General features: G+C 39.9%; 1 protein-coding gene across 11 annotated transcripts in view; it reads right to left on the bottom strand.

Moving 5' to 3' along the window:
- CACNA2D1 (calcium voltage-gated channel auxiliary subunit alpha2delta 1) overlaps positions 1 to 13,734 on the bottom strand; it is a 518,973-nt gene extending 505,239 nt beyond the window's left edge. For 7 of the 11 annotated variants that reach the window (XM_055283400.2, XM_055283401.2, XM_055283397.2 and 4 more), the window contains exon 1: positions 13,144 to 13,378. In XM_055283400.2, coding sequence (XP_055139375.1) covers positions 13,144 to 13,238 — 95 coding nt within the window. In that variant the 5' untranslated portion in view covers positions 13,239 to 13,378. Of the gene's footprint in view, positions 1 to 13,143 lie in introns of all 11 variants that reach the window. The other 4 variants (XM_055283395.1, XM_055283402.1, XM_055283394.1 and 1 more) reach the window with 3 other exon arrangements.
- Positions 13,735 to 14,489: the final 755 nt, after the last annotated feature.

Here is a 14,489-nt window from a genome sequence, read left to right as displayed (position 1 = left end):
TGTGGAGTAGTCTGGAATCATTTCTATAAACATCCTGGATAGATTGCATTATTAACTTTCAGATATTCTGTTTTGAGGCTAAAAACTCACATCTTTAACAATGAGAGAAGATTGGTGGTAAAGCTATGACTTTTAAAAATAGATTCACTCTCTGTGGCACAGTTCTCCTACAACAGGTGCTGGCTGAAATGTCACAACAAAGCACATCAAATGCTTTGTGGTTCTGCTTTCTTCATGGTCTCTTTTAGGACACTGGTTTTGTCCTTAACCTAGGGATGGAACAGTTCACCCACCCTATTCCACTTACACTCCACTGCATCTCTTTCCCTTTCCCTTTTATGATGAAAGGCTGCACAGGTTTTAGGAAGAGACATTTTTAAGACCTGCTAAGCATCCCTTTTTCCATTCATTTTAAGCTTTTCTCATGGCCCAAATGGTTATATATTAGCACAATAATCTAGCTCACTAATCCATAGTCATCAATTCATGATCTCTTAAAGGCAGAAAAACCACACAAGGCACACACAATGTAGCCTGGCTATTAAATAAACAGTCCTTCAAAGTTCCCCACGCATTCTTTCATTTAATCCTCATGATAACACTGGATGCAGAAAGCAAAAATACTATCTTTGTTCTACAGATGGAGAAATCAAGGCTTAGAGTTAGTTCTGTTCTACTTTACATGACTCCTCTCCCTCAAACTTATTGCTGGAATATGCAGCCAGGCGAGATAATAGATGCTAAGACCTCAAAGCTCCTGCAAAGGGCAGCAAAGTTCAGCAGGTAAGTGTAGGAATCTAGAATTGAGCTGCTTGAGATCAAATTTGAACTTCTAAGGAAATTCAGAAAAGTTCTTCATACCCTAAACTTGTTCCCGCATTTACAAAACAGAGATAATAATAATACTTATCTCGGAGGATTGGCTTGAAGGTTAGATGGATTAAAAAACATGAGGCCACATTTTCTTAATCCAGTCTATCGTTGTTGGACATTTGGGTTGGTTCCAACTCTTTGCTATTGTGAATAGTGCCGCAATAAACATACGTGTGCGTGTGTCTTTATAGCAGCATGATTTATAGTCCTTTGGGGGCATGGAGCATGTGCCTGTGGTCTCAGCTAGATGGGAGGCTGAGGCAGGAGACTGAGTCTGCAGTGAGCCGTGTTTGCACCACTGCACTCTAGGCTTGGGTGATACAGCAAGATCTGTCTCAAAAAATAAAACAAAAAATACATTAAAAAAAAAAAACATGAGGCCAGGCACGGTGGCTCACGCGTGTAATCCCAGCACTTTGGGAGGCTGAGGTGGGTGGATTACTGAGGTCAGGTGTTGGAGACCAGCCTGGCCAACATGGTGAAACCCTGTATCTACTAAAAATACAAAAATCAGCCGGGTGTGGTGGCACGCACCTGTAATTCCAGCTACTAGGGAGGCTGAGGCAGGAGAATCACTTGAACCCGGGAGGCGGAGGTTGCAGTGAGCCAAGATCATGCCACTCCACTCCAGCCTGGGCGACAGAGCAAGACTCTGTCAAAAAAAAAAAAAAAAAAAAAAAAAATTGGAGAGTACTAATTAATGGTGCCTGGGATACAGAAGGTGCTCAAAAATGTCAGAAAACAGCATTATTGTAATTGAAGGATGATTGTTAGTAATTATTACTGTTCAGATACTGCAGGTAGAGATACCAAAATTAGTTCAAACTGTGAATATCTATGGGAGAGAAAAAAGAGCAAAGTCACAAAAGGGAAATAAATAGCCCACCCTAACTCTTCTCATCTCTTGCCACAAACCACAAGAGTGGTTTTTCCACACTGCAATGGCACCAATCAGATGAAGATTGATTCTCAGATCCACTGGCATTTGCAATCCTAACCATTCATTCATTCATCTTGGAAACTCAGGGAACTGCTGTGATGGCAACTGCCAGTAATTTCCAGACCTTCAGGAGACCTGAGATGCCACAGTGAGGGTTAACCAAGGATATGCTTTGCAGGGATATTCTGTCAGTTTTTTGTTTGTTTATTTGTTTAGAGACACGCCTCCCTATGTTGCCCAGGCAAGATTTGAACTCCTAGGCTCTAGCAATCTTCCTGCCTCAGCCTCTCCAATAGCTGAGCCTACAAGCGAGCCCTCGCCCAACTTTCAGTGTTTTTTTTTTATTTTCTAGAGTTTACTATTTTGTTTTCTTGACAAGGATCTCTTTGAACCAAAACTTCTCCCTTCTACTGGGGACAGGAAACACCAATAGAGTGGGGCAGGAAACCACTACTATCTGCTCAAAATTGATAAATAAGTAATGCTCAATTGCCAAAGGAAAGAACTATTTGTTCTTTTATCTGTTTCTTTTTCAATGATATTATTGGAAGATCTTTCTACCACAAGCACCACACACTTTTAAAATCTAATGACATCGGCTGGGTGTCGTGGCTCACGCCTGTAATCTCAGCACTTTGGGAGGCCAAGGCAGGTGGATCGCTTGAGGTCAGGAGTTCGAGACCAGCCTGACCAATATGGTGAAACCCCATCTCTACTAAAAATACAAAAATTAGCCGGGCGTGGTGGTGTGCGCCTGTAGTCCCAGCTACTCAGGAGGCTGAGACAGGAGAATCGCTCGAAGCCGGGAAGCAGAGATTGCAGTGAGCTGAGATCACACCACTACACTCCAGCCTGAGTGACACAGTGAGACTCCATCTCAAAAAAAAAAAAAAAAAAATTCTAATGACATGTTATAAAACTACATGAATCTTTAAGATAATAAGCTCTCTTAGGAAAGAAGTAAACGAAAAATAAAGACAAGTGAGAACCAAATGTTGCTGTGTCCAAAGGTAATATAGTGGGGCAAACTGGAGTCTTGTTACTACCACTGAAAGAAAAACTCCAGTCCATTCCTCTCAAATTTGAGTATTACTAATGTGTATGTATTACATTTCTGAATTACATCATTCCTTCTCGAGAATGGAGTATGTAATTTAAATCATTCCTCTAAAAACATCACCAGTAAATTAAAATTATATCTATCCTGTATTCCAACCATCTGCTTTAATTCTCAAGGCTGTTTCATATTTCAAAAGTTACTTTGTAAGACATTGTGTTTAGTCTTGATCCCTTCCTCACCTGCCTCTATCAGAACATTCATCCCTCAATCATGGCATCTCATTGCTTTCATCTCTCTGACATTTGGTCTTCTCCCTCTCAGACACTGGAATCTCCCTTCTGGTAACACTATTTAGTTGTCTGTGCAGCCTTCCCCACCTTCCCCACCCTTCCCACCAGAGCCTTTTTCTGAGAATCGGCTCTTCCCCTATCCATGGTAACAGCAACTGGCCTTTTACAATGTAATACCTCCTAATAAGATTGGATCAGATATGGTGAACTAACTCAAGCTCAGGCAACCAGAGTCTCTTTTCCAAATCCCATCTCCTGATCACAATTAAATGGGCTGTAAGTGGCCATCTGGCCCATATTCAGACTGTCAACACATCTTCTTTGAGAGGTTATCTTTAGGACTAGAACTCTACACTCAAGCTGGTTCAAGGCTTCAAAGGAGAAAACAGAATCCCTCGCAACCATTCAACACCATAAGCACTGGAGGCAGATAATCCCAATTTATAAAGAGAAAAAAGAAGTGACACAAAGAAAGGCAGAAAATGACTTGAGAGATTATCATGATAGCAGTCTCACCTTTTTATGCAGTTGTTGGAACATCCTTGACCTGAACTCCCATGATGGATAATCCAGTTCCACTACCATTTAAAAATATTTCTCTTGTTGGTTTAAGATAGTCCCATGGTTTTGTACAGTTTACAATCCCAAATGTCCTAATATTAACTTACTATTTATTATTTTTTCTTAACTTTTATTTTTAAGTTGAGGGGTACAAGTGGAGGTATGTAACATAGGTAAACTTGTGTCATAGGGGTTTGCTGTACAGATGATTTCATCGGCCAGGCATTAAGCCTAGTACTCATTAGTTATTTTTTCTGATCCTCTCCCTCCTCCCACTCTCCACCCTCTGAAAGGTCTCAGTGTGTGTTGATCCCCTCTGTGTGTCCATGTGTTCTCATTATGTTGCTCCCCTTTATAAGTGAGAACATGCAGTATTTGGTTTCCTGTTCCTGTGTTAGTTTGCTAAGGATAATGTCTTCCTCTGAATTTACTCTATTATCTCTCACTTTTCTCACGTCACCGAATTTCTGGAAGGAACAATCTGCACTTGTCTCCATATTCTCAACTTGACCAACTCCTCAAGCCACTGAAACCATGCTTCTGTCCCTGACGCACTACTGAGACTTCTCTCTTTCATCAGCGGCCTGATGACTTCCTTAAAGGGGTCATCTAGTTTGACCTCTCCGCAAAATGAAACTGTAAATCAAGGCCCTTCTTTTGAAACTCAGTGTCTATCTTAGTAGATTATAGATAAATATGAGTTAAATAAATGAAAAAAAATCCTTCTTCTGCCTTCAAAGATATTGCTCTCTGAATTTGCCTCCAAACTCTCTTCAGATACTTTTTTTGTTTTTTGTTTTTTTTTGAGACGGAGTCTCACTCTGTCACCCAGGCTGGAGTGCAGTGGCACAATCTTGGCTCACTGCAACATCTGCCTCCCAGGTTCAATCGATTCCCCTGCCTCAGCCTCCTCAGTAGCTGGGACTACAGGCGCATGCCATCACACCCGGCTAATTTTTTGTATTTTTAGTAGAGATGGGTTTTTACCATGTTAGCCAGGATTGTCTGGATCTCTCCTGACCTCATGATCCGGCCACCTCGGCCTCCCAAAGTGCTGGGATTACAGGTGTGAGCCACCGTGCCCGGCCCAGATACATATTTCTTTCTTTTTTTTTTTTTTTTTTTTTGAGACGGAGTCTCGCTCTGTCGCCCAGGCTGGAGTGCAGTGGCGCGATCTCGGCTCACTGCAAGCTCCGCCTCCGGGTTCACGCCATTCTCCTGCCTCAGCCTCTCCGAGTAGCTGGGACTACAGGCACCCGCCACCACGCCTGGCTAATTTTTTTTGTATTTTTGGTAGAGACGGGGTTTCACCGTGGTCTCGATCTCCTGACCTCGTGATCTGCCCGCCTCGGCCTCCCAAAGTGCTGGGATTACAAGCATGAGCCACCGCGCCCGGCCCCAGATACATATTTCTGAGGGCCTAACAGACATCTATAAGACACTGAAAACTCCAAATGTCCAACAATCAACCTACTCCCACTCTCACAACATCAACCTGCATTCCTCCTGTGTTCTCTAGCCTACAAAATTTAATGACACACGATCTACATGTTAGAGATCTAAAAGTCATCTCCAATTATTCTTCCCTTCCTGATTCCCCAAATCTCACAACCACCAAGTCCTGAAATTGTACTTCTACTTCATACCTGCTTCACCTTCTCACTGCCACTAATCTTTTTGAAACCTCGGGCATCATCTCTGGTTCAGTGAATGCTGCAATGGTATACTAACTAGTCTCATTGCCTCTGCCTCCTATACTGGCCCTCCTTAATCCATCTTCTACATATTATGATTCAAACCTATGACTTTTTTTTTTTAATTTAAAAATCTCAACAGCAACACAGGATCAAAGACCAAATTTGTGATGGTAAATAAAACAGGGCTATTGCAAATGTTGATGTGAGCACTGCTCATCCCCTCCTTGGGTCAGGATTCAAGAAATTTATAACCAGACTTAAGCCAATAGCTACCAACATCACTTCCCATAGACAAGTCCAATGCCTAACAAAGAACAGACCACGTTTCTTTAGACCATGCCCCTTCAGTATGCAATGTACTTTTCCCTTGGTCATGCTCTGATGTATCCCAGTGTTCCGTAGTCAGCTTGGAGTTGCTAATGTCTTCCTTAGGGACTCTCTTCCCTCAGTTTGTATTCTCAACATGTAGCTCAGCGCAGTACGTAATTTGCACTGAATAATAATAATCGCATTAATTGTTGAATTAAATTATATTTGGTGTTAAAAAATATTTGAAACAAGAAATATTTTAAAAGGCAGTATAAATTAAAACAACTTCAAAAATAAAATGTACTATTTATTTAGAAGCCTAGTTTTAAGTATACTACCTAGAAGGCTGCTTACCTGCAAGTTCTTTCTTTCTTGTAATCTAATGAAAAAAAAATTTCTAACGGAATTTCTTTCTTGTCGATTAGCACTTAAGCTCTTAATTAAATGTTATACTAGTGTTTCTTATCCAATAAATCGTTTCCCAGAATTTCATAAAAACTAAGAATTTTTAAGTACTTATGTTTTGAGATCTAGATAATTTTATTGTCTTTGGTCTCTAAGGTGAATTTCCAAACGTGAATGTTTAAGTCTCTAAAAATGATTATTATGTTTAGAAAGCAGCATTTCCAATATAACCAAGTTCATATGGGAAATGAAGAAAACAGAAGAATTAAGAAAAATACCCAACTGCTACCTTTAGTATCTTTAATGTAATTTTGCACCTCATAAATCTGAGGGCTCTTCTCTCTGCCCCACTTACACATCCATCATTCCTCAGAGTATTTTCACCACAATGCCTGTTGATCACTTTTTAAAAACAAGAGATTTTTGCAGTCTGCCTGAGCCCATTTATTTCACTGCACCATCCCTCTTGTAACTCTCAAAATATGGCATTATTAATATTTAACCATCCCTTCACATAGTTTGACAGTATGCACCTTAGAAAAATTTTATTAGCTCTTTCCCCTCTTTTCCCTAATTATCCCTAAGGTATTGGGTGAATATCAAAAGAAACAATTCTCTAGACTTGTTTGACAATTTTGGTATGTGTTGATTATGTATTACAGGTTTATCTGTATATCAAAATCCCTCAACAATTTCTCTTAGAGAGAAATGTCTGGTGATAACAGGTAATCTGAAACAGTGAGCGCAGATTTAAGTGAAAATGACCTGAAATTGAGGTCTGATCACAGGTAACTTAAGAGAAACCCATTTTAAAATTTTTCATTTGATTTGATGTTATATACAAATAATAATGTTATGGTTAATAGTAATTGTATGCATGTGTGTGTATGAAAGAGAGAGAAACCAGAATTTATTATTTGAATAAAATAACATTGGAATTACTTTTCATCATTTGCCAGGAGACCACCATAGCGTATTTTTAATTCCTCAGAAAAAAAGAGCTTCGAATAGACAGTAAGATTATCCCCAAATCTGAAGCATTTAAAATGGCCAACACCATTATTTTCTACTGCCACCAGTTCTAGTTTAAGTTGTTCTTCCATTTATGATATAGAATTTTAAATGTATCCTAATTTTTTAAATCCACAGAGCATATGGTTAAAAAAAAATCAGCAGAAGCAAATGTTAAAATAACATTTAGCCAGAAATATCCCACATTCATATTCAAAGAGAACTTCAAATATTGCTTTATATATAACAGCCTAATTCTGAATTATTGAAATTAACTATAAAAAGTGTGCCGGTTTGTTGAGGCCACAAAGTCAATTTTTTCCTCGTTCATAACCTGTACAAACAAGTGGCAAAATATAAAGGAGCAATGACCGCTTTCTTTACTGATTTTTAAAAACTGCTAAGAGTAGCTGATTCTATGTACTGAATTACTACAAAAGATGTAAAGCCTACAAAGAAGGGATATTTAAGAGCTTATATTTTACAAATAAAAATTGTAAACCTGTGCACATTTGCCTTCATTCCTAAAATATCACACCACCAAATATGTTTAATTCTAAATTTCAAAGCATATCTTATCTAAATTAAAGAAATAAAGCTGCTTAGTATGTAAAGAACTTTTAATAGGTGCCAACATTTCAAATGGTATAGTTTCTTTCTCACACTTGTTTAAAAGACAGCAAAACTGTCTCTAGAATCACTTTTTTAATTACTTGTCAATTATGTTAGTAACCCGTCTCTATAGGACTTGAGCATTTTCAGGCTGCTTGTGTATGCAATATCTCATTTAATTGTCTTGGCAAATTATTCTTAAATGCTGGTATTATTAAGTTAGATTTAATCCCTGAAAACAGTTGAGGACTGACAGAAGACCTAAGGTATGCACACTTGTTAATAAACTTACCTTACTGAGGTTTTTCTACTCTGTCAATCCACTTAAAGTTTTAAAAATATGTGTGGACATACACAGGTATATATGTGTATTTGCATACACATAAAATACTATCTATTAAATCGAATACTATGTACACAAACTAGGAAAGTTATCTAATTATACGATGTTAATATTTTGGACTCTCAAGGAAAAGGTAGTAACATAGTATTTTTTCACAAAGTGCTGCCACTTTTACTTAATCGACATTGAGGTCAATTGCCTTTTTCTCTGTAAACAACACGATGCAATCATTTACATGTTTCAGTGCACACACAAAAAAATGAATCATGTGTAAGCTACATGGTTGGCCATCACAGCCCATTCCCAGTTTACCAGAAAGCAAGTGTATGAAAGCCTTGAGAACAGTCGTGGTATGGTACTGCTCACAGATAGTTCATGAAAAAGACTGGTTGGCACACTTAGTGACACAGTGCTTGATGCACACCGTAAGCCTTAAGTAAAAGTGGAGGCGATATAATAGAACAAAGTTTGTTCCCCATGGAAAGCAGCTGACCTGCTCTTTGAAACACTACCACAGACAGCTGTTTTAATAGAAATAATGGAACATTGTCATTTTAATAACAATAAAACGTTACTTTTTTGAAATAATGAAATTCTGATTTTTTTCCCAAAATGCTATGTATACTTATGTTAGAAATGCTTATGTCCATACATATAAGACACTAAATGAGATCAACAAATTGCATGATTTGTCTAAGATATGTTTCATTTTACCATTTAAATCTCCAATTTAAAGTTATAAATAGCCTGAAGACATGTGCTAGGAAATTCTTGGAAACTTGCATCTATATTGAAAAATAGGGAAATCGAGAGAAACCTTAAGAGGTGCTTTATATAATGATACTCCAGAGAATATGTAAATTATATAGTTTGTTATGAGCACTATTGTAAAAATTATTTGTAAAATTTCTCAATGCATTATTATGAATATATACTCCTAAATATATATACTAAATTTTAACACAATAATAATTTCCATGTTATGTTTTTGTAAAAATTTACTATGTGGAAACCCTAGAAAGAAGAGTATTTTATTGTTAGTTTTATCAATGTTGGAGAAATAACAGAAAGATATCTACACAGTCAGGTTGCTGTGAAGAAAACAACTGTAAAGCTCTTATCTATTGTCAAAATAAACCACCTACTTTATATTCAAATTGTATGTATATTTATTAAATTAAATTAATGAAAGCCATGGGGGGAAGATAATAAAGGCACATTTTATATCCCTTTAATAAACCATAATATGCTTAGATTCTTGTATTTTCTTCCATTTTTTCAAAAATTATATCCATTTCAGTCTGCTTAATTTTCATTCAAATGCCAATCCAAATAGCTATACATATCTGTGTAGCTGTGTGTAACATTAATAAATTTAATATAATATTACTACTTCTGTGGAAAATATATCTATTGTTGCATATTTTAAAATGTATATCTGTGGAATAATAAATGTTATATGGTTAAGCTGATGAGAACAAAATTAAAGACCTGAGAAAAATTTATTAATGTTCACTGTTTCAGGTTTTATTTTACATTTAATATTTTATCTCATAATTGATCATATGGCACATTTCCTTGTGTATGTAAAATGTAAACAGAAACTGCTGACCTCAAGTGAGAATAATTATGTCACTTCTAATGCATGGAACAGATATCCATTACAATATCCTGACATACAAAATTTCTCCTTTATAGCCTTAAATACAAATTTGTCTAATAACAGGAAAAAAAATTATATCCTAAGTAATTAAAGCCAAAAGTACTATACTTCTATGAGAGTTTATGTTTATTTCCTGTGGATATCCATAATTCTTAGTTTTATATTTATACCATTGTACACTTTATATTAAAATCCCCGTATACCAATAGGCTCTCAGCCAATTATTGTAGACTGACTGGCATTTTGATGTGACTGAGATAAAAGTTTGATATTAATAGTTATAACTATATATTTTTTAATTGCATTTGTAAATAGATTCTAAAATTAAGGACAAATTTAAATTAACATTATAATACTGGCTATCACACATGTAATTCTAAATTTTAAAATAGAAGTCTTTTAACATGTGGCAAGAAATTATTTCTAGAAAAAGGGACAACTACCCTTTTTGAAAGCTACATTTTAAAAATACCAATACAACATGTGCATACTATAGCATAAAAATGATATATTTTCCATTTATATATCAACCAATACACATTATGTGGCTGCTACCATATCACGTATTTATGTTTCACACCTTAGGGAGACAAACATTTCCAAAAGAAACACCTAACCCAAAGAAATAATTGTATCAAAATTTCCTTGTCTGAAAAACAACTATTTTAGTGTTAACTCTTAGAACAGGTTAACTACTACTTTAATCTGAAAAAAAATTTATATTAGAATGTATGTTAAACCGGAGAGCAAAAAATGAAAGAAGATACTTAACTCACACATCATTTGTTTTACCATAATAGAATTTAAGCCCTTCATACAAATGTAAACACTCTATATTTAATAAAAAACAACTTTGAATTAAGAATTCTAACTGAAGTCCAACTCCAATTAGTGCATAATTAATTGTATAGTGTGTGATGGCATGCTCTTCCTCTTCAGATAATAAAAACTTCATATATTACTTTTTCTCTGAGAAATGAAATTGGCAAAAAAAAAAAAAAAATATTTACTGATTCCCAGAGAAATTTATATACAGAAGCATAATAATTTACCTTTAGTGACACTACAATCTTTGTACTCAGTTTTTATAAATTTGAAATTTTCCCCAAAGATTTGAGATTTGTCCTGATTAAACAGTGCATATGAATTCTTTTCTCGAAAGAAAAGCAAATGGCACCATATCTTTATGAAAAATATTGCATTTTTTTAATTTCATAAAGTTTATTCAGAAATCTAACATGAAGTACAAATGTTAACCATCAGTTCTTTCCTCAGAAGACAGTGTTACTAACTTTTCAAATGAAAAACTGAAGATGCAGAAGGCTTCCAAAAATATTGTTAAGATTACCTACAGGAGATTGACTTCGCTCCACAAAACCTTTTATTAAGTATTTCATTCATGAAATAATCAATGTCTTATATAATTTGAAAATATCTTGAATTTTCATTGTTAAAAAAAATTTCAGATCCTTTCAAAGAAAAGAAATTGTGGTGTCCCACTTCCCATTTTAACCCACTATTTATACTCTTTCTTGTGTCTAGTAAATTTCTGACCATGAAAATTGATTTACTTATAATTTTAGGAAAGCATTATTGCAGATGTTCTTCTTACAATAAGGATTTTTACATTAATATTTTACCATAGTATGTTGAGGAATAAAAGGTTGTATTTTGTTGTAGTTTTCCCCAATGGTATGATGATGTATCCCCTCCCATGATAAAAATATTGATAAATTGTCAGTTAAAAACAACACTGTAAAAATGACTAATCGGAACACATTTAGAAAGTGATTGTTTTTTAAAGAGCCACTTATTTATTTGACACAGAATGCAAGCGACTCACTTGAGTTCTCACTTTACAGGCCAAGCAACAAAAAGACTTAAAAAATTAAATGGAAGTGTGATGCCTTAATAAGAGTAAATAATTCTGAAGCATCCTTAGGGTGATTCTTACTCTTTTTATGTTTAAAAATATCTGACTGGAACATCCTGCCAATTAACCGAAGATCTCCAGATGGCATTTACCCTTTTGCTTCATAACAAAAAGGATCTGCAATCAGTTTTATGGAAGATTATCTAAAGAGGAACATCACTGTAAATCGATGACAACAAAAATTAGACACTCCCCTTCTCCAGGATAGAATGTGCATTCTCCAGATTCTTGCACTGACACCTAACGTAATAAATACTTAAAACTGAATCTTAAATAATAGCCGCAAGGTTTCAACCGCTAAAGATTCACTGTTACTTTCCACCAAAAACTCCTGTATTCAGCACTCAGCCAACAAAGGACAGCAAATAATTCCCAGCAGCATAAATACCGGGAAAGCTACCTTGGGCTTTGTTTTTGTTATGTAAAATGCATTAAAGTGACTCATCCACTTAAGATTACCTACCCTTAGAAGCTTTAAAGAAGCTTCAAGAACCAAAATAAATGCTTTCCCAGAATGCCGGATAGGCAATTCGGTGCATTAAAAAATATGTATATATTTATATGTGCCATTGAGTTTGATTCTATTTTGCTAAGAGAGGAGAGAATTATTATTTTTCATTCCCTTCCTGTGGTGTGACTATAGCTACCTATAAGCCCTCTATTTCCAGAACAGCAGCGAGGTTTTTAAAAGTTATTTTAGAAATGGTAAAAATAAAAGAAAATTGTAGGAGACTGAAAATAGTCCCTCCTTCAAAGAATAGGCTCTATTCATTTGAAGAACAGGGACCGCGTGTCTGCCGACACTTAGATGTTTCAAATAACGGGTTGGGGAGGTTGGATCGCGTGGTCCCAGTACCTGCGAGGCCCCTGCGTGGACAGCACGCTTGGCCGCGGGGAGCCAGCACGCGTCTAATCGGAAGGCTGTCAAGTGCATCCAGTAATGTGGGATAAAACGAGTTTGGGCACTACAGCAATTAAAGAGCATCTCGGAGGCCAAGTGCGGGAGAAGTCCACGCTACCTCGGCAAGCCTGAAATTACCTATTTGTAAATTACCCAATCAAAACATAACTTTTTATTGAACTGGGTTGAATCAGAGCGGGTGAGCTGGCTGGAAACTTTTTTCCCCAGTACGGCTGCACTCTGAAGTCTAGAGAATCCCGTCAGAGACGGGCTGAGACGCCGCGAGTCGTCGGCGGGCGCTTCCCGGGACAGCCGGGCCCCCGTGCCCGGCCCCGCGGAGGCGCCCGAGACGCCGGTTCGGGGCGCATTCCAGCGGCGAGCGGCGGGCACCGCCTGGCCGGCGTCTCCGCATCCGAGCCTGGCTCCCCGGCCGCTCGCTCCCCACCCCCACGGGCGGTAAAGCCCCGCGACTCGGGAACCGACCCCCACCCCCAACTCCCGCGGCGCCCCTCGGCCAGCACTCCCTGCCCGGCCCGCCGACTTACGTGACGGCCGAAGGGAACGGCTCCTCCGACGAGGGGCGGATGAGCAAAGATTGGAAAAGTGTCAGAGTCAAGGCCAGCAGGCAGCCAGCAGCCATCTTCGCGATCGAAGATCAATGCCCCCTCCCTGCCCAAGCGGGGGAAGGAGCGGCGCTGGAAACCGCGGGCGGAGGAAGAGCAGCACACGCCGCCGGGACCGCGGGCGTCTGGAGGGCCGGCTGCGCCCGGGGCCCGAGGCGCGGAGCCGCGCGGGGGACGGCGAGGGCGGGAGCGGGCGCCGGGGAAGGGGCGGTGGCGGGCGGACCCACTAGCGTGCGTCGGCTGCTCCGCGCCGCGGCCGGCTTGCCTCCGCCGCCATCAAGGGCGACTTTGGAAACAGACCTCGGCGAGCCCGCCGGCGCTCGCGCGCTCTCGCTCTCCCTCTCGGTTTCCTCCCTGATTTATTCCCCCGATTGCCGAGGCGAAGGCGGAGGCGGGGGCGGGGGCGGAGGAGGGGTGACGGCGCTGGAGGGTGGGGGTAGCTGCAGGAATGGGGAATGGCAGGCAGAGAGACTTGTGGAAACGAGAGGCTCCGTCTGGCTTCTTAGGCAAGTCAGAGGGAGGCGGCTGGGGGTGGGCAGCGGGAGGGCTGGGCGTCAGAGCAGTCGGGCGGAGACGGGCCGGGAGCAACCCTCCATACAAGGCAGCCAGGAACTCCCAAAGTCGGCGCCGGCTCGCTCCCGCCGCCCGGCGTGCGCAGGGGGAGCGGACCAGCCCCGCGGGGCTCCCGGGGGACGGCCAGCCGCCCAGCGGGCATCCACAGGCTGCAGAGGCTCCAGCCCAGGACTTGGCTCGCGTCTTCGGGGGTTATTTTTGCACATGCAGGCAGCGTTCCCCCCCAGCCTTACTCCCAGGCGCAGAATCCACTGCCTGCCTAGGAATCGTGAAGTGATTTGACAACAAATGTAGGAGGGGTTTGTATTGCATTTTAAAGCACCACTGTTGACTCTGTACCAGGTGGCACTATATGCCCGCGTGTGCCATAGGTTAGAGCCTCTGGCGGGGCTGGGTGCCCTTTGTGCCAGCGGTCCCACGCCCAGGTACTGCTCGGCTCACCTGGCGAGGACAGAGCCTCGGGGACCGGGCTGTGGACGGACAGAGAAGTACTGACGCTGTAAAATCTTCCCAGCCCTGTGGTTCCATTGGACAGAGGGGTGGAGGGACGAATTCTGCATCTAGGGAGGACAGTAGTAAGAGAAGCGCTTTGCAGCATCCCAGTTGGGACTGCCTCCAAAAGAGTCCTAACGCCCTGCTCTGGCCACTGGCCTGCCCTGCCTGACAAGGTTACCGCAGGGTGAGCTCACTTTTGT

Source organism: Symphalangus syndactylus, chromosome 6, assembly GCF_028878055.3.
Source record: "Symphalangus syndactylus isolate Jambi chromosome 6, NHGRI_mSymSyn1-v2.1_pri, whole genome shotgun sequence".
In the NCBI taxonomy this organism is placed as follows: Eukaryota; Metazoa; Chordata; class Mammalia; order Primates; family Hylobatidae; genus Symphalangus; species Symphalangus syndactylus.
This window is presented reverse-complemented; position numbering and strand designations above follow the sequence as displayed.